Source organism: Rousettus aegyptiacus, unplaced genomic scaffold (assembly GCF_014176215.1).
Source record: "Rousettus aegyptiacus isolate mRouAeg1 unplaced genomic scaffold, mRouAeg1.p scaffold_m13_p_15, whole genome shotgun sequence".
NCBI lineage: Eukaryota > Metazoa > Chordata > Mammalia > Chiroptera > Pteropodidae > Rousettus > Rousettus aegyptiacus.
In genome coordinates, this window is record NW_023416290.1 from 29,206,901 (window position 1) to 29,227,047 (window position 20,147).

The 20,147-nt window shown below is 37.0% G+C and overlaps 2 protein-coding genes across 10 annotated transcripts in view; one reads left to right on the plus strand and one right to left on the minus strand.

Annotated features, from left to right (window-relative positions):
- INTS8 (integrator complex subunit 8) overlaps nt 1–6,728 on the plus strand; it is a 57,020-nt gene extending 50,292 nt beyond the window's left edge. For 2 of the 3 annotated variants that reach the window (XM_016129864.2, XM_016129865.2), the window contains 5 exons: nt 27–77; nt 1,568–1,641; nt 1,722–1,786; nt 2,058–2,101; nt 5,422–5,775. In XM_016129864.2, coding sequence (XP_015985350.1) covers nt 27–77; nt 1,568–1,641; nt 1,722–1,786; nt 2,058–2,101; nt 5,422–5,538 — 351 coding nt within the window. In that variant the 3' untranslated portion in view covers nt 5,539–5,775. Of the gene's footprint in view, nt 1–26; nt 78–1,567; nt 1,642–1,721; nt 1,787–2,057; nt 2,102–5,421 lie in introns of all 3 variants that reach the window. The other variant, XM_016129862.2, reaches the window with a different exon arrangement.
- On the minus strand, nt 5,876–18,324 carry CCNE2 (cyclin E2). Of its 7 annotated transcripts, none has more exons than XM_016129867.2 (12): nt 18,234–18,324; nt 17,068–17,107; nt 16,873–16,969; nt 16,737–16,793; nt 15,653–15,804; nt 14,650–14,785; nt 12,507–12,653; nt 11,197–11,292; nt 9,765–9,899; nt 8,055–8,166; nt 7,406–7,563; nt 5,876–6,987 (listed from the first exon to the last, which is right to left on the minus strand). In XM_016129867.2, exons 2-12 carry the CDS (start codon nt 17,079–17,081, stop codon nt 6,874–6,876), a joined length of 1,218 nt encoding a protein of 405 aa, XP_015985353.1. In that variant the 5' UTR covers nt 17,082–17,107; nt 18,234–18,324; the 3' UTR covers nt 5,876–6,873. The 7 variants fall into 7 exon arrangements, with proteins under 7 accessions (XP_015985353.1, XP_015985354.1, XP_015985356.1 ...); XM_016129868.2 differs by having other exon boundaries at nt 18,254–18,316; XM_016129870.2 differs by lacking the exon at nt 18,234–18,324 and adding an exon at nt 18,158–18,176.
- Nucleotides 18,325–20,147: the final 1,823 nt, after the last annotated feature.

Here is a 20,147-nt window from a genome sequence, read left to right on the forward strand (position 1 = left end):
TTAAATGATAAGAATTATTTTTGTAGGTAATAAAAAGAATGATAAAGTGCTGTTCTTTGCTGAATTGCCACACACAGGTTAGTATCATACTATGATTTTGGTTTATTTTCGTATAAGAGTTTATAATAAATATAAAGCATTAGACTAGGAGGCAGCTTTATTTTCCTTATAATTGCTTAAGTTTATGGTATTTAAGAATTTGGCATATTGGTTTTTTTAGTAGTTTATAGAATTTTTAAATGAAAGCATGAATTAGAAAACATTGGTATTTGAACCTTCTAAATGGAAAAGAAGCTTTCTCAAGTTTGTTTTCTTGTATATAAGAGTAAGTATCTGTACATTAGTTGTTAGGGAAGTGTAAATCAACACCACAGTGAGATACAACTTCACACTAGGTTGGCTGTAATTCAAAGATAGTAACAAGTAAGTGTTGGTGAATAGGTGAATAAATTGAAACCCTCATAAGATGCTGGGAGGAGTATAAAATGGGGCATCCTTTTTGGAAAACAGTTTGGTCTTTCCTTAAAAAGTTAAAAATAAAATTACCATACAACCCAGCAGTTCCACTTCTAGGTGTATAACCAAGAAAATACAAAGCATATCCACAGAAAAATTTGTACGTGAATGTTCATAGTAGCATTATTCATAATAGCCAAAAAGTAAAAGCAACCTAAATGTTCATCAGCAGATGAATGGATAAAACAAACTATGGTATGTCCACAGAAAGGAATATTATTCAGCCATCAACAGGAATGAAGTAGTGATACATGCTACAACAGGGATGAATCTTGCAAGTATTATGTTGAGTGGAAAAGCCAGATACAAAAGGCTACTGTATGATTGACTCATATGTCCAGCATAGGCAAATCTATAGAGTCAGCATGTAGATTAGTGGTTGCTAGAGACCAGGGGAAGGAGGAATGAGGAGCAACTATCAACGGGTACAGAGTTTTGTGGGGTGTGCGGGGCAGGGGTTGTAGGAGGACATAAAATATTTTGGAGTTTGATAATGGTGATGGTTGTACAACTTTGTGAATATGCCAAATTACTAAATTATGAACTCAGTGAATTTTATGGTATATGAATTATATAAAAATTTTAAAAATATTTTTAATTCAGTATCATTTATGATCCACATACCTGATTGGAATGAATGTTTTCTATGTTAAGCAGACTGGCAGCCTAAATTTTTGCCATTTGCTTCTATATTTACCTGTTGTGAAAGGTTTAACCACATGTTCTGTAGATTTTGACAGTTTTCCATTCCCTTCAGTTTTCTGTACTGGCTTTTTGCCAGCTTCTCAGTCAAACAAAGTTCTAAGAACTTACCATTTAGATAACCATTGATGAAAATATTGGGCAGGTAGACTCTTGTGTAAAGGTTTTTACAATTAAAATTGGATGGAATCCATCAATACAAGCTGCTCTATTCAGTGTGATCTGCAAGGCCTCTTAAATGATATATTCTTGATACAAGAATTATTAAAAATTACCCCGCAAAACCAGGAGAGTCATTGTTAGCACCAGTTGTATGAAACCATTTTCAAATCATTATTTGTTTACTTAGGTGGCAATTTTATGTCAGTTCCTCAGAGAAATTGACTACAAAACAGCCTTTAAATCATTGCAGGAACAAAACAGGTATGAATGATTTTTAAAATAAAATGCAGTTGAAATTTTTCTGCTTAAGACAGAGGAAGTAACTGAATTCTATTTTTCAGTCATGATGCTATGGACTCCTACTATGACTACATATGGGATGTTACCATTTTGGAATACCTGACTTGTATCCTTTCATTAACGTGTGTGATATTAGAACAGTTCATTTCTGTAAACTATTTAATATTGTGTATTTTCTAAAACCTAAAAAACACTTGAAATTCTATTATGGTGTTTAATAGTATCAGATTTATTATTTTTTTATTTAATTTTATTATTAGTTTCAAGTATACAATACATTGGGGTAGACATTTATACAGTTTATAAAATGATCCTCCTAATTGTTCTTTCTCTCCTCTGGGTCTCCAAGATTTATTATTCTTAACTGATCCATTTAGATCTTCATCATAAAAGAGGAGAAACAGATAAAAGACAAATTGCGGTATGTTACTTTATGCCTTTCTTCAGTGATGTACTTAATTTCCCTAATAGTAAATCATTGTTAAGATTTGGACCAGGAAAAATGATTTCATGTGCCTAGTTACTGCCAATATTTGATTGTCTTTGTTTTTTTAAAAGATCCTATTTTGATAATGTAGCTTTTACATCTAGTTTATTTCATGTTAAAATGTTAGATTGCGTCATCTCTCTGCTCCAGACCTTTAAATGGTTTCCCATTTCACACAATGTCAAAGTTCATACAGGGCCTATAAGGCCATATATGACTTAACTTCTAGCTGCCCATCTTACTCCCTCTTACTAAATCCTGATACACTAATACCCCAGTGTTCTTTGAATATGCCAAGAACATTCACCACTGAAAGGCTTTTGATATTTTCTCTTCCAGGAATATTCTTTAATTTCCTTCAGTTCTGTCCTCAAATGTTTCCTTCTTCATAATCAACCTTTCTTGACTACCTTATAAAATTGCACTCTCTCTCCCTCTGTGTATTTATCCAAAGAAAACAAAAACACAAATTCGAAAAGATAATGCAACCCTCTGTTCAGTGCAGTGTTGTTAACAATAGCCAAGATATGGAAGCAACTTGAGTGCCCATCAGTAGGTGATTGGATAAAGAAGAGGCGGTACATATGTACAATGCAGTATTACTCAGCCAGAAAAAAAAAAAAGGAAATCTTAACAATTTGCAACATGGATGGACCTTCAGGGTATCATACTAAGTGAAATAAGTCAGACAGAAATACTAATACTGTATGATTTCACTTATATATGGAATCTAAGGAACAAATTAAATGAACAAACAAAATGAAAACAGACTCATAGATAACAGAGAACAAACTGGTGATTGCCAGATGGGAGGGAGGCTGGGTGAAAATGGTAAAGGGATGAAGTACAAATTAGTAGTTACAAAATAGGCATAGGATTGTGAAGTACAGCATAGGAAATACGGTCAATAATATTGTAATAATTGTATAGTGCCAGGTGGGTACTAATCAGGGGGATCACTTCCTAAGTTATATAGATGATCTAACCACTATGCTGTACACCTGAAACTATATAAAAACTAATATAGCATTGAATGTCAACTCTAATTGAAAAATAAAAACAAAAAAAAATGTACAGATACAAAAGGCAATATTGAAATTTCTCCATTTCTTCGATGCTATTTCCAAACCATCTCTACTTGTACATTTTTAAAGTCCTTTTTCTTTTTTGAAGCTTATACCTTCTTCCTTACTCCCTTATGTAACCAACCCCTTGCTTTTTCCTCTACATGCATCAAAAGGTATGTGATCAACATATCCAACACTCCTAGCTTTATACGTCCATTGTCAACGTTTACTCTGCATCAGCCACCAACACTCACAGTCATATCTTACTGTCAGAACTGTTCTACATAAGATCTCTGCCAATAATTGATTCCTGGCTTCCATGTTCATTGTGATCACTGATGTTCAAGTTCATGACCAATTTTTTCCTAGTTTCTCAGCCTCTTCTCAGCTTTCTTTCCTTCCCTACTCACCAAGAGTACAGCAAATACCAGTCTGTGCTCCTCAGAGATACTCAGTTTGAGATGAGGCCCTGGAATCTAATGTTTAAGTTTCTCAATTACTTCTGATGACAGACCATATTTGGGAACCCCAGCTGTCTATGGTTGACTGTCAAAACTACTGTTTGATCAATATTTTCAGTATGTTATCCTTCACTTCACCTGGAAAAGTCCCAACCCTGAATCAGTTCAAAAATCTGTTTTTGTTTTCCTGAGGCACTGAGTCCTGTTGGAAAAAGGTCTACAACTATATAAACCGGTGCCGCCACCAGACCATGGTCTCCAACTGTAGCTGGCCCTTCATCTTTCATTTTACCTGCCAGTAGTCAATTATCTATATTCTTTTCAGGGACTATTTGAGACTTTCCTCTTGTTAAGCCCCTTCTCCCATTTCCATTTTCAGTTAACTTCCTTGCTTGTGTTTGGAATAGACCAGAAAAAAGACTGATCAGTTTCTTTCCTCATGGAAGTTAGGCTTGGGAATTGTGGCCCTGTGTCTGCTTCAGATTCCTATTTCAAGTCATTTTCTGCCTTTAAAATAATCCACTGTTCTCATCTTTAACCCATTCTTTTAGTCAGTAAAAGGTTATACTGCTTGATGAAGGCAAGTTCTTATACTTTATATTCTACCCCTTTGGTGACCTTTTATCTGTACATTGTGAGGCTCTCCCGTAGTTTAACTTTTTCATCCTTAAAACCTTTTGACTGCCTAGTCCCTCATCCTTTCCCTGCCTAATGTTTTGAAAGCACTTCAACCAAGTGCAATTTGACTTCTGTTGTTACCAATCTTAACTCTTCTCCTGGGTCACCAAATGCCAAAGCCATTGGATACTTTTTAATACTTATTGTATTCTTTACATCCCCTTCCTTCTTGAAATTCTTTATCCTTTTGGCTTCCCTGACATTTTTATTCAATTCTTTTTCCTGTTTTGCCTTCTTCTTTGAGGGTATCTCTGTCTACCCCTTAAACTTGATTTTCCCAACTCCTTGGGTTATTTTCTGATTGCCCTACATTCTAAGTAATCTTAATCACTCATGTTTTTGCTTATTACTCAAATATCTGGCCCCTAGTCCAACTTGTCTTTGGAGTTTTATAACCAGGCATCTTCAGGACATTTTACTTGAAATAACTCTAGTTATACCCCATTACCATATTTTTCCACATGTATTCCTTCCTATTGAAATGGCATCATCTAGCAATTCTTCCTACTCCCTAACCTAACTGATCATTTCTGAATAGTGTTAAAGTTTTTTTTTTTAATCCGGAGGTAAGTTACCTTTCAATCTGAAGGTAATTCTGAGGTCATAAAATATGAAACACTCCATAGAAGAATACTACTATGGATTTTTTAGTAGGCTGAGATATCTCTAATCATGAAAGAAATGAGTCACTAAATGATAGCTATTTTTATACATTAAAATGTGAAGCCCTGAAATATGAATTTTGATTTTTTTCAAACTATTTTATAGAAGACTTAATTGTAAAAATCTGTTACGCCAAATTACATGTAGCTTATTACATGAATTAATGTTACTAAAGATAATTCCATAAATTGTGGTTCAGCAACTGATCTTAAAAGTGGTTCTAGTCAGTATTTATATTAATTTCTTCTATACCTCTTAGCATTTACAATTAGAGGGTTCAGTTCATCATTAACCATCACTGTTAGTATGTAGGTAGTTTTGTATAATGTATACTAGCAAGACTGTTTTTGACCAGACCTCTAATATCACTTTTCTGTTTTGGAAGATCAAAGCTATCGGCCAGACAGAACTGAATGCAAGCAACCCAGAAGAAGTGTTACAGCTGGCAGCACAGAGAAGGAAAAAAAAGTTTCTCCAAGCAATGGCAAAACTTTACTTTTAAGCAGTTAAATTTTTTAATTTTTATTTTTTAACAATGGGCTAAAAATAAACAGTATTAAAAGATTAAGCTTATACAATACATATATACACATTTAGTGGTGTTTTCAGGCAAAATACTGAAACATTAGTTTTAAAAAAACTGTACAGAAGATTTCATACCATAATAGCTTAAATTTATAATTTCTTCAAAGGAAGAGATTCAAATGTCCAGTAATAATAAACTAGCAATCTAGTATAATTTGTTTTCTAATTAAAATCACTTTTGAGGTTGAAATTTCATTTTTAAAAAAACTAAAATGTTTATGTAGAATCAGTCTATAGAGCAAATTCTTGCGTCGTTTTTTTTTTTTTAATAAATAGTTTTCTAGGAATCAGTGTACATTTCATACTTTTCTACCTTAAAATAATAGAAATTTGGGTCAAGTGTTAAGCTTTATCACTTTGACACTGTCCTTAACTCACGTAGGATTTAAAAAGGATCTTAACAGTTTTGCAAACATAAATAGTCACACTAAACAAAAAAAAATTCTTAGGGATACCTTAGAGTAATAAAGTGACTTTCTTATATAAATAGTTTGAAAGAGTACTTAAGTTTTTCACCCAAATTATGATGTACAAAAAAGTTACTGGAAAGCAACCTGTATGTCAAAGCCTCAAGTAGGAGCCACAGCATTTATCTTGTTTACAATTTCTTTGGTATTCCCACTATTTGGAGCATAGTTTAAACACTGTGTTCATGTAAGCTTTACTGGTTAAAAATGTTCTGGCAAAGTGAATAAACTAATTAAAAAACAGCTTAAAGTTCACCCTTTGTAAAAATTCAAGTTTTATAACAGCTTGCTATAGCAGCTGTAGAGAAGTTTGTCACCTTATTACAAAACTAAACCTTTGTAAACAAGCTTAAAATTTTATCTTCAAGAACCAAATTGCACTAGTTAAGAGTATATGAATTTTGAGAATCTATACACTAGATTCAAAGTACTATATCATTTATTGTACCCTTTAAGGTAGTACTTATCTACTCCAAAACTTCAATGATAAAATTCCTGGTTTATCAAGATAAACACAGTAATACTGGATCAAAAATTTTTTATGGCATATATTGCTTGGGAATGAATTCATCTTTGTAAACCTTGCTGTATCTTTAAATAGCTAACATAGGAATGAAATAAATTTATTCCTTCGTGCCAATTTTAAGTTGTTTTTTAAATCAAAGAATGGCAGTGAGATTTCTGAATTGGCTAGGATAGTCACAGCACCTTTTTCCTATAGTTTAGTTCTATGAAATTCTACCCAATACTTGGTCAGTTCCAACTTGTTTACTTAGTTAACTTCTTTAGTGTTTTCCTGGTGGTTTTTCAGTGCTCTTCGGTGGTGTCATAATGCCTCCATTGCACACTGGTGACAGCTGTCCCCCCTTCCTGAGGGTTTTTACATAATTTACTTCATCCTATACATGTGAAGAAATCATGCAGAGATTAACAGCTAAAATAAAGCATTAATATAGTAAAATAAAAGTCAAGCCAGACATTTAAGTACTAATTTAAAGCTACTTAGGCCTAATATAATGTTCTCTTTTATGTCTTTGCCACTCTGACTAGTCATACTCTAGAAGTTCAGCAATTTGAATTGCTATAACTAGTTTTTAAAACTCTTACCTGGACTACTGGCATTGATCTTGAGAAACTACAAATCTTGCTCTAACTTCAAAGTTATTCACTTTTCTACATTTTAAAATTATTGTGCCAATTAGAACTTTCTTTCCCCTTACCATCTTATATAACTCCTGAAGTATTTGTAGCATCCTTACTATCAGTGTCAGTGACTTGATAGTAAGACCAAAAAAACCCAACAAGAAACTTTCATACCAGCATAGCCAGATAATTTGTATGTGTCTGGATATTGTGTCTGTCTTCCATAGAAATCTTCTTAAAAATCTTCAATTTCACTGGACTAGTACTTTTTACTACACTCACAAAAGGCACCATCCAGTCTACACATTCAGAAATGTTGTCCCATTCCAAACCTAGACAGAAAAGTTAGAATGTGAAGGTTACATCAGAAACTAATATGCCTAATGTATTTGTTCCTGTTTCCAAATTTAAAGTAGTTATTTTAAAACTCCTTGAAAAAAACAGTCAAGTTTAGCAAGTCAAAACAGATTATCTCTCTCAAACTATATTCATAATGTGACTATTTTGAGGGGAAAAAAAGACTTAGAGCTTCTTAATCAGAACATTTTACATATGAAATTTATATTGTCAAAACCAAAGAACTCTTAAGCAGAGCTATAATCATGTTGACTAACTTCAAATGGATTTAAATTCCATTTGACCGTATTTTTGTTTGTGGATATACAATGAAGATTAGAAAGTACTTCTAACAGGAAGAGGTAATCACTAACCTGCCAAATTTTTCCCATTAACATTTTAAATTTCTGTTTAGCAGGATGCTAAAGTCCATAAATTAAGTTTCTTTAAAAGTTGCGAACAGGTAAGAGGTAAGATAATGTCTTACCTGAGGCTTTCTTAACAACTTCAACAGAGGTAAAATGGCACAAAGCAGCAGCAGCTAGTATTCTGTACTGGAACTCTAATGAATCGACAGCTAGAATACACAGATCTAAAAGCTAACAAAGGGGAAAGCAAAAGTACAGGTATTTAGGAGAAGGATAAGTACTAAGTTTGAAGTTAGTACTATTACTAAATATCTGTCAGCTAACACTTTTAAGGTGTTTATGATATCGACCACATGCCATGAATTGCTAAATAAAGAGATCCAACCACCACCCTGAAGGAAATGAGTCTTGGGATTAAGGTCAAAAAGTATACAGACAGGATACAGTGCGATGTGTGAATAGGAAGGACACCTAATCCAGAGTGGGGAAGATTGCTGCTGCTTAAATAAATCTTAGAGACAAGGTAGCCAATAAGATTGAGAGGGAGAGAATGTTTTCAAAGTGTAGGAAACAGCATTTGCAAAGATAAATGAATATTACTTTCCCTTGGAACTCAAGTAGTTCAGAATACCTATTGTATATATGCAATAAGCAAGGAATACTTTTATTTTTTAAAAAAGAGGGCTGATGCAGAGGCACAGCCTTTAAGAAGTCAGAACTTTAGAGTCAGAGTTGTGACTAATTATTGAAATTGCTGTAAGATTTTAAATCAGGAAAGTTACATTTTAAGAACCATCAGACTACACTGAAGCAGATCCACAAGGGAACATGTTTCTAAATAGTGAGATTAGTGAAGAGGCAGTACAATCCAGGCACTAAGAGCTGAACAAGGAGCATTGGAATGGCGTAAAAAGGCTAGATTTCAGAGGCCTGAGCTGATAGCTGTCTGATAGAATAAAATCTAAATTACGTTTGCCTCCACTGGTCCAAAAGATGGAGAAATGAGTAGAAGAGTTGGAAGTGAAATTACTATACCCCTAGACACCATCTACATTGTTTATCAGTTTATCAAAGGTTTGCCCTCTGTCAAAAGGGTACATATGGATGCTTATAATAACCTAGAATGCTGGGAATTCTAACAATATTAATAAGCCTTCATTTAAATGTTTTGCAAAATGAACCAATTCCAACATATTTACTGTACATATTTACAGTTTTAATGTTCATAACGTGTTTACTAGATTTAAAACAGTTCCATATGTAAGACTTTTACATCTTACATCGAATAAGAAAGATTTTCTTCACTTACATATGGCAGAGCAATCTTAAGATACTATGAGAAGTAGACAGAAAAGGGTAGTACGCTACTCCTTTAATTACTTTGTTAGAATATCTGTTTTATGCTGGCCTAGAAAAGTTTAGCTTGAACAAGATGATTTTAAAAATAGGTACCCTGTATATTCAGATATTAAGAGAGCAAGATAATCATGCAGAGTACTTCATACCATTATAAAGCCTGGAGACAACTGGCTTAAAAATACCTTTCCCCATTTTATATCAAAAAGAGGTATTTAACTATTTTGGACTCCTACTAAAGAATGAAAAATACTCATTTAAACTTATAGTTTAAAGACATTTTCTAGAATTATTAAGCAACATAAATACTGGGGACAGAATTTTATGCACCAGAAGTTTTGTTCTAGTCACTTACGGAATACAGTTAATTTAACACTGTCATTTTGATATATAGCCTATTTAAAACTATACATACACTAAACAAAACCCATAATTAACAATACTATTAGCATGCATTCAATAACTGTCAATACCTGAGCTATCTGGATGAACTTTTCCTGAGAATACTGAGGTAGAAGAACTTTAGGAGCATCTTTAAGAGCATCAACTTGGAGGAAGAGATTTAGCCAAGAGATGATTGTTACAGGGCAAAGTTCCCATTTTAAAGCCTGTTAATGAATTAAAATGCCTGTTAATAAATGTAGGTACATATATATACTATATAGCTACTTTGTTAACTAATTACTTTAAAAACTTCTGCTTTTAGGCTTATTCCTAAGAGTTATTATTCTGGTCCCTTTTAGTTTTACTAAAAATATTTCTAGATACCTCACAATCTAGAGCTGCTTGTTTTAGTCTATTATTGAAATAGACCCCTTTATTATCTTCTAGTTGTCTTTTTTTACAAAGTTCATTGAGCCTGTTATTCCTACTTTTCTCATTTCTTGCAGCCCCTGATCTTCCAAATCTGTTCTCTACTTTATTGAAACTGCCCTTTTAAGTGTATTTAATGACTCCACAGCTAATTCCATACAGATCTTCCAAGAACTAAATCCAGACTTTCTTTCCGGGAACTCCAGTGACTTCTGGTCAGAAGTAAAAGTTAAAAACAAATGACAAATCCTAATTTATATCTTTCCACGAAGCCCTGAGACGTTATCATTTATAAGAAGTCTACAATAATTAGGAGAGAACAGAGAGTCTTAACACCCCAGAGAATCCCATCTTCCCTTTACATACTCCTTATACTATACTTCAAGCCTGAATCTGGATAATTTTATTAGAACAATATCAATATGCGAACAAGATACCATTCTAACAGCTATCTGAATGTTTAGTTTGTAAATATAACACTATATGTTTGTAATTTACATTATAATGTATAGTTCAGTTCATTTATAAATGAAAGTCATATTGATTGGGTTTCCTTGTATGGCCTATTTATAAACCCCTGATATCCAAATACTTTCTAGTAGCTTACGTTTACTCTTTAATTGAAGGCCCAATCAAACACCTTTATGCTTCGTTTCCACCCTTCCATTAATAGCCCTTTCTGGGCATATAGGGAAAAAAAAAAAAAAAAGCAGTTATATAATTCTCATTCTCTATCTTCTGGAAAGAGAAAATAACTAAGCTTTGACAACATTATTGAAAATCATAATGGTTACTGGTTATTGGTAACTTACCTGTAGGTTTTGAAAGTGTTGTCCTTAAATAAAAAAGTATTGTCACTTTTAAACTAAGAAAATGGTATATTCTCAATATAGGAAACTTGATACAGAAAAAGAATTTACAGGTTAGGTAAATTCCTCTCCCATCCATACCACTGGAAATATTTTGCATTAGCCTCTTAGAACTGGATCTTAATATTAAAACCTCAGTTTTACTTATATTGTCCTTAGGGCACAGAAATAATTACTAAGTAATTGAATTGCAACTAGATGATATTATTGATATTATTATTACCTTTAATATAATGAGTTCCATCCTTAAGATATCCTCTTCACTGCAAGCACCATCAGTGACATAAGCAAACTCTTGGAGCTTAGGAGCATAGATTTCCTTTAAAAACGGATTTTTAAAATTAATATTAAGCAGAGTAGAGGTCGAGATGAAAACAAAGAATTGTATACAAACCATATCAGGCTTCATTTTTTAAGGATAGCTTCACAAGTGATTATAAATCTTAGTAAAATACTTCTATGGTAGCCAAAGCTATTTAAAGATATTTTTTATATTCAGGTCTAAATTAGCCAAATAGACTGATTGAGACTTATTGTCATAGGCTTGATCTTGAATTTTAATAATAAAATGAGTATTTTAGCCAGTCATTTCAGTTAAAACACAAAAAGCCAAACTTGTTTTAAGATTGCCTAGTATATTGGTCAGACAAAAACAAGACACTCAACAAATAAGTTCGAGAAACTGAAAACATTTCCTTTACCCTAATACAACAGTATGGTTAATCAAAAATTACTTTGTGCAGTGGCTGATGACAGGTCTGCGTTAACAGTCCAGAGAATGACTGTAATGATCAAAGGAACAGATGAGATGCCTGCCACAGATGAGTACAAGCCAAAGATCAAGATTTCAGTCTAGAAAGGTATCTGAAACACATCATGATTTCAGCTAAGAATAGACTGAATACAAGTGTATTCACCAAATTTGGAAGAATTTAAGGATAGCCCTTAATGCTCAAAAGACAAATTTGGAAGAAAAAATACACTTTAGAAAATGAATGCATGACTCACAGTTAAAGCATACAGACTTCAAAATTTTCAGATGAAGGTACTAATGATATTCATAATGCATTGTTTAAGAAAAGTAGATTGCATGAAGGGAAATTTCAGGCAGGAAAGGAGTTGCCTGCTATCCTTGCACTATCAGCAAACACAAATAATTAGGCTGGAGACACACCATTATTCTAACCTAATAAAACATTCATTCTATTTGCTAAGTTTTTGAAGACCATTCTACTGAATCCAACTGCCATAATTACTTATATAGGGACAGCATGAGAATGAGCCATGGAACATTTCACCTAGATACTAATTCTAGAATATAAACCAGAGACTTATAACAGGCTTAGATACTAAAAAAGAACTATGATATATGTCCTTGCATCCAAATCATACTGTTCAGAAAATGCTGGGGGTGGGGGGGGGACCACTCACCTTTCCTCAGAGGTTAATACCAAAGTAGTAGTATTTTCTGGAATTAATATTTGATTTTTTAAAAGTTTGGAAGAAATGTCTCTGGATAAACTCAGAACTTACCTCAAGTTTGGAAGCAATGAATAATGAGGTAATGCCAATGAGTTGAAGCATATTTTTATTTATATCCTTTTGTGTCAACATAAATCTATCAAAAAAGTCTTGTGCAAGATAAAATGTTTCCCTATGAAGTGTGTATACTTCACATACCTAGAGAAGAATCCAAAAATTTAAATATTATTTCATAAATATCTCTAAATTAGAAAGTTATCTCTTAGCATACTAGACTTTAAAATACTTTTATAAGTCCAACTTTGCTTTTTTAGGATACCAATGCTAAAGATGGTAGGAAAAAATAATATGCACTAATAAATAAACAAATCTATTACTGCCTTAATTTATTCTTTGTTTTTTTTTCACATGGACTTTATTTATTCCCAGATCACAGTTATACGTGTACTGACTACGAATGAGAACTTTTTCCTATCAATTGCCTAATTGTTTTTTGCTGATAAATGGGTAAGTTTTCAGTTTATATTATTAATTCTGATAGTTCCAACTGATTCTCTTCATCATTTTAGGTTGACTTATAAAGAAAATTACAATAGTGTTCAGTGTTTTAACCTTATTTATTTTTCATGTTTTACTGTATTGGCTAAGATTATAGAAGAAAACTGAATAACAATGCTGATAAACAAAATCTTGATCATATCCCTTGTTTCTGACGGTAATGGGAATTCCCGTTTCAATCTTATTATTATCAATGATAAATTTTATCTGTCATTTCCACAATTATAGGGAAAGTTTTTAATTCCCAATTAACTCCATGAGTAAGGGGCCATTTATCCCCATTATGAAGATAAGGAAACAGAGTGACCAGACATACATGCTTTTCTAATAAATAATGTGTTAAGGAACTCTCCTATTTCTGGTTTACTAGATGTTTTAAAATCAGATATGGATATTGAATTTCAAAAAATATATTTCATGTCTGTTGAGACCTCATGATTTTTCTCCATTAAACTATTAAAATAATAAGATTTTCAAATGTTGAACTATCTTTGCATTCCTAGACTGAAAGAATATACTAAGAATTTAACACTGTATTGGATTCAGTTTATTCCATACAGTTTGCATATATGATCATATTTAAGGGAAAATTAAAATAAATTTGATAGACAACCACTGGATAAAAATCAGTAACAAAAACAAAATAAAATTTAAAAATCAACATAATTATACTTCAGTTGCTTCCCTGATCACTAGACATTTAGAAAAAGTCAAATACCAACCACCTTCTTATACCCACATGATTTAAAGTATAATCTTCCTTTCCAGTCAGATTAAGGAATTAAGATGACCTGACTCAAAGGGACATTTTGTAGTCTTAAAAACTTCTGAATGGCTTCTGCGATCTACTGTATCATGTTAGTCCACCAAAAAGCCTAGTCTTTCTTCCTTGGAATATATCATCCCTATCTTAGAGATAGGGAAACTACAGAGCAAATATCCAGTGGGTTGGAGGAAAATCAGTTTTTCATCAACACGAGTAATCCTTTTGTCAGTAATAATTTTAGATACTTTTAGAATTATTTTCCAGAGAAAAGAGGCCTAAACAAGATAGTTCCGGACCCATCTTTATGGACTTCAGGATCAATATTATTCCTTTAGATTAATGGTACAGTGTATTTCTGAAAGGAACAGTAGTAAATGACAAAGGAAAGCTACAAGGAGCCTAGAGAGCTTAGGGATATCTGGATATTCAAAGCCGCCCTATTGTTTTGGACATAAAAATCAGGATTCCAAATTATAATTTGATTTTAATGATACAGAAAAGGACTTCTGAAGACCATGAAGCCTAGTCCTTGTTCTTCACTTTGCACAGCAGAATTCAAAACTTCGTCAAGTGTATATCTGTTCATCTTGAAATCCTTAGCATATAAAATAGTGCCTGGTACACAGCAATACCTAGCTATCAAGAATTCTGAATTGGGTTTGGGTCATATGGGATGTGGCAGCTGTGTACTCACAATTTTATAATTATAGACAGTCATTTTCCATTTGGTACCATCAACTACAGTAAATATCCCTCAAAAAGATGCCTGCTGACAATGGGTAATATACCAGGAGGGCACATTGAAAGCATATTTACATCTAAATATTTTTCATCATACAAAGACAGGAAATTTGTATTGCTGGAACATACCTCTAAAAGCCAGTCTAGAAGTATTGACCTCATCTGTGGTTCCAAGTCAGAATGAAGAACTTCAAAATGTTTGTCATGAACATATCGGGTCTCTTTCTTTAACATGTTTAGCCAAACATCCTTTGAACATCCCCAGCTAGGGAAAAGGAGTAAGAAGAAAGAATTTGTGTGATCTACATAATACACAAGCTATATGTTTTTCTTAGGAAAAATACTCAACTTTAGGACACTGAAATCCAACTTTCAATTAGAACTTGAAAGAGTTCTTAAATAAGGGAAAAAACTGCTACCTTAACTTTTAGAAATCATTTCTTTAGCATGAAAAAATAGAAGTCTGAAATTATACAGCAAGAACTTGGACTACAATAATCTAAATCAACAGATTTCAAAATGTTTTCTAGTCCCTATTTATAAAGGTTCCTGTTTGAGATAACCATGTTTTTTTAAGAGCAATACAAAGAAAGTGAATATTTAAAGTATATGATCCCAGTACAGGCAAGGCTCAATCATCTCCAAAGTAGTCGTCAATAGTAGTCATCTACAGTGAGGGTAAAGTGGGACAGAATACGGGGAAGGGAGAGGATTAATGAGTTTAAATGTCTGAGTCCATTAATTTATTAAAGCTAAATATAAATTATTAAACTAGATGTTTTGTATAAGTTATACCTCTTAGTCATATTCATTAACTAGAAAAAAGTATCATCCTTATTAAGAAATAAAGTTGACAGATCAAGTGAAAATGCTGTACGTGTCAAAATGCTTCCATCTTCTGATAAGGTCTGCAGTACTCAGCAAACAAAGAAAATATAAGATCATTGTTTTAAATTCCTGTATCATTGTAAATAGCATTACTTAGACAATATATGCTTAAATATTAGTAAAGAAAGCAATTTTTATAAGTTTTTCTCTTATAACGAAGGCAAAAAAATAACTCCAAGTAGTGCCACTTACGAAATCAATACAATTTTAACCTTTGACATTAAATTACTGAAAATTTTCTTACCTTAAATCAGGCAAAGGTGAAGGATCAATAAAAAGGTTTTTAAATCTGTAATTTGTAAATCTGGAGAAGTCACTTGTTCCTATTTCTTTGTGGGGTGTTTCAATGATAATGCAAGGACTGATCCCCCCACATAATACAGGTGGCCAACAATTCTGTCATTTAAAAAAAATAAAAAGTATATCTCTTTGTGTAAGAGGAAACCAACTTTTGTCTTGGATCTTTCATTAAATGGAAGCTAAATACTTCTAAACAGTCTATTGTTTTCCCCAAACACCATTGTTAGCAAACACTGCTGACAATCTAAGTTGACATTTATATTTTATAAATAAGCCATATAGCTCACATCAATTTTCATAAAGAGTAATAGGATGTTTTAGACAAAATACAATATTGGAAATACAAGACAGGTACGGGGGAAGAGAGGAATAGCAATGCATCTGTAGTCATACTGATCACTTTCAGAATTATAAAATTGAAGTTCTCCCTCTGTGTTTAGCAATAGTGGCAAAAGCACCTTGTTTTATTAAAAAAAAAAACACCCAGTTAAGCCTAGCCTGATATTTTATATTGCTTGCAGGCAAACCTTAAAAATGGAAGCAAATGGAATCAATTACTTAAATATTGAAGGACCCTTTCCCCAATTAGTGCCAGTTTCAAAGAAAACCACTGTCTCTAAAGTGTTTTCTGTACAGCACATAGGAAGAAATAGGTAGCAAAGGGCTGGGTGCCAGTCTGTCAGTAACCTCTTATCATACTTATGCTCCAAGGAGTAGTTATTAGTAACCACTATAGTCAGCAAGGGAACAAAGAGCAGTACATTGGACAGATTAGGGGTGCCCTGGTGCACCAGGCAGCTCCAAGAGGGAATTTACAAAAAGGAACTAGCTGCTTCAAGGCCAACTTACTCTGCAGCTGTTGGAGTTTGGCACATACAAACTACCCAAAGATAAGCGCCTTCCTGCTGACCTCTAGGGGCATCAAAAGTAAAAGAGGAATCTTTCTACTGCAAAGCAATAACACAATTCTATTCCTATTCGTCTTGCATTTGTTTCCCCCAAACCCACTCAGTCCAGTTCTGCATTACCCTAATCTCATACTGATGTTTCTTGGTGACCTCATTGTCTTGTCTTTTTTTGACATCCTGGAAAATAGAAAAGATTACTGTTACACTAAGGCCCCAGCAAGGAATTTCCTCTCATCCCTCTCTTCTCTTAACTCACCTGGGCTGTTTTTCTCTTCTTGGCCTGAATTATTTGAACTTCTTGGGAGGAATCCGTCTGACTGGGCTGTGGCTGTTGTTTAGCTTGTAAACGGCTACTGTGGTGAATTTTTTAAAAGAAAGTTTAATTAGTAACTCCTACGTTTCAAAGGCAGCATCTAACTTTTAAATAAATCTCCAAGACAAATACTGTTACCTGCGTCTTGACATTCTCTTCTTTCAGGTATATGAAACCTCTGGAAGGGAGAGAGGAAACCGGAATCAAATACATTGTCATCCATATTTTCCAAGTACCAATTAAACGCTGATTCAGAAGTTACAGCTAAGCCCCTCAGGAGATTGCCTGAGCCATTCTACCACGCTGTCTGTAGTTATCTCAGGGTATTAATTTGGACACATGCCTGCATTTCCTCAACTTATTGTACAGCCAGGACGCGAGTGTCTTCAAATATTTACAAAGCACACAACAGCACCCCGAACGCGCAGGGAGGTAGATCCCCCTCAAATGGACCTTCTCTGCATTCTCCAACCTATCCCCCGTACACCTCGAGTAGGGCATGGGCAGCGCCCCAACTTCCCCTCCCATCATTGATCAGCCGCGGAGGGGTTGTGGAGGCGAAACACTGTTGAGAAGCCGGTTCCGCGCCAATTTGGAGAGAGACGGTGGCGGGGAAGCAGGGGGCGGAGGAAACTGAGACTTGTGTCTCGTCCTTCCCAGCCCCACCCTGCCCTGCCCATCGCCTGGAGGGAACACCAGGACCCTGGCTCCAGATAGGGGTAGCAGTGAAAGACGGGGAAACTGCTGCTCCGGGAAATTTTCTCCCCGTGAAGAGGACTCAGACATCCATTCTCTCGCTCGTGGGATAGCTCCCAAAATGGGGGCGGGAGAAAAAAGCCCCTAGGGGCTTTTCCTTGGCCTCCTACTTAGGGGTAGTCCTCATTCCCAGCCGCTTTCCCGGCCCCCTGCCTAGGGTCCTTGACAGGAACGGAATGCGGGGCACCTAAACCCCTAGCCGCCAAGTTCTCATCCTACTTTTTCTCCCCTAGGCTCCCGCCAGAGGGATGGATCAGCTCAGGGGGCGCTTTCTTTCCTCCCACATCCCGCCGTACGTACAGCGACTGCTCACCGCCAGACCCGCTACCGCTCGTTCTCAGCTGGCGCCGGCGCCAACCCAATATATAGGCCCGGCCAGACCCGCCCTGCACGCATGCGCCTCAGACTGACACCTCTGGCCAGCGCACTCCCCTCCCTCGCGCGCCCACACCCGGCCCACATATCCGCGCACCAAATCTGCTTGGGTCCCCGCCACTCCACCCGGGGGTTGCCGGATGCGCTCGCCCAGGCCCCTAGTCTGCTGTCACCTGCGCTCGACTTCACCTGCCTGCATAGCCCGCCGGCGGGAGGCTCTCAGAGGCTCCTCCTCCGCGTCCCGAGACTCTCAGAGGCTCCTCCTCTCCGTCGCTCTCCTTCCGTACCTCCCGCCAATACGTTCCTGTCCTCTCCCGCCCTCAACCCTCAGATTCCAAGGCTGTCAGGTCGCAGCTCGGCCCTGGCGTACGGCCATTTGAAGGTGGTTCGGGCAAGCATAGAGTGGCTAAGAAGTGGCTATCCTGTTGCGCATCTCGGCTCTCCTGCCAAGGCCTTAAGAAACACTGCTCTTCCCTAAGAGACGCGGGGACCTGGCGGGTCCGCCCCTGCAGGAGGAGCGCAGCTCGGCTGGCGAGCTGGCCAATGGGAGGCGAGGATGGCAGCACAACGTGGAGCGGCTGCAGAATGTAAACACAGCCCAGCGCGCGGAGGGCATTGGGTGTCCCCTGCACGCCACCCATCTGGCTCTTGGAGCTCCGGGCGGCCGGCTGTGCCCACTCCCCCAGGACTGCCTTGGTCAGGGCTGCCTATCTTGCACGTTGCTCCAGCCCGCCAACCGAGGTACAAATCAATCCTGTTTTTCCGCTCCCAGCTCAGTGGATCGGCTCACCCTCCCTATGGGTGGGTCACTCCGCACCCCGTTGCCCTGCCTGGCCGCTTCCCACTCTGGAGTCCCAGGCGGGAAATGCTCATACCATGCTGTGCCCTCCCATCCTCCTCCCCCAAGGGTAAAACACCCCTCCGGAGCGGGGCTAGGCATGGCATTCTCCTCTCCCCACGAGCGCCTGGCCTCTCCCAAGGCTGGGCCGGGCGGGAAGAACGGTCCCACCACGTGCAGCTCCCAGCCCGCCACGCCCCGCCCAGCCGCCGCCAGCGCGCCCTGCGGAGCCCGCGCGACTAGCCCGCGCGGGAGGCAGCCGCCCGCCTCCTAGGTATAATGGGAGGAGGCGGTTCCGACGCATTTCCTTCCCTTTCCCCCGTATTTAAACTTAGGAGTCCCCTGCCTGCCTCTATTGTAACGCCCCCGACCCAGCGCTCCCCAAGACCGAACATCTCTGAAGACATCCTGATGATACTCCGCGAGCAGGTTTTGCGGTGGGGCGGGGGCCGCCTACAGGAACAAAGACCCCTGTGGTGCAGGAGCCTTGCGAAGGCCCCCTTAAACCCAGGCAGCTCTCTGGCCAGACGCGGGCCAGCTGTGTTTGTCTCGGATCCGCAGGAGAGGGCCGCCGAGACCGAGCTGGTTGCGCGGGCTTGGCCTCGCGCCAGAGCGGGGACCCCTTCCCAAGATGCACCAGGAGGCAGGGGCTGGAACCATCCGGGGTCCCCTCCCCGTGCCTTTTGTGCAATGCTGCCCGTGTGAGCCTCAGAGCCTAGAAATAACGCGTACCTTTCGGTTTAACAGAATCCTTTACACACTTTCTCTTTCGCTTCTTATAACAAGTTCAGTGACGCCGGCAAAGTCATTGTTTTTCTCCCAAATTTACGCATGAGGAAATAGAGCCTTGCCCAAGGTGACAGAATCAGAAGAGACCCAGAATCTTGTCAGTCCCAAGAAACTTTATACCACTTGTCATGCTTACAATGGCTCTCTCCTTAGGGCAGGAATTGCCTCCCTTTTGCAGTCTCCTCAAAACCCTGTTAAGATGCAAAGCTTAGAGGTATTAACAGCACGATGGTAAGAAAAGAGCAGTCTTCCAGCAAGCGCGTGTTAGCCGAACTGAAGCAGATCTGGTGACCTGAATGGGTGAATTTGATAATCAAAATACACTGAACACCAGGGATGTCGACTAACGTTTGTAGGATTAATCATGGAGTATTCTTTGCCCACCACTGGGCTAACTAGTATATTACTTGAAAACAAGACACTAATTAGAAATGTACTTTGGTCAATGCCCTTGCCTATG

Excerpts from the sequence above, each read along its gene's own strand:
- CCNE2 (XM_016129867.2), bottom strand. Across the intron at positions 16,794-16,872 it reads AGAAGAGAAAAACAGCCCAG|GATGTCAAAAAAAGACAAGA; the intron begins GTGAGTTAAGAG and ends TCTATTTTCCAG. Across the intron at positions 9,900-11,196 it reads TGGAACTCATTATATTAAAG|GCTTTAAAATGGGAACTTTG; the intron begins GTAATAATAATA and ends ATTCATTAACAG.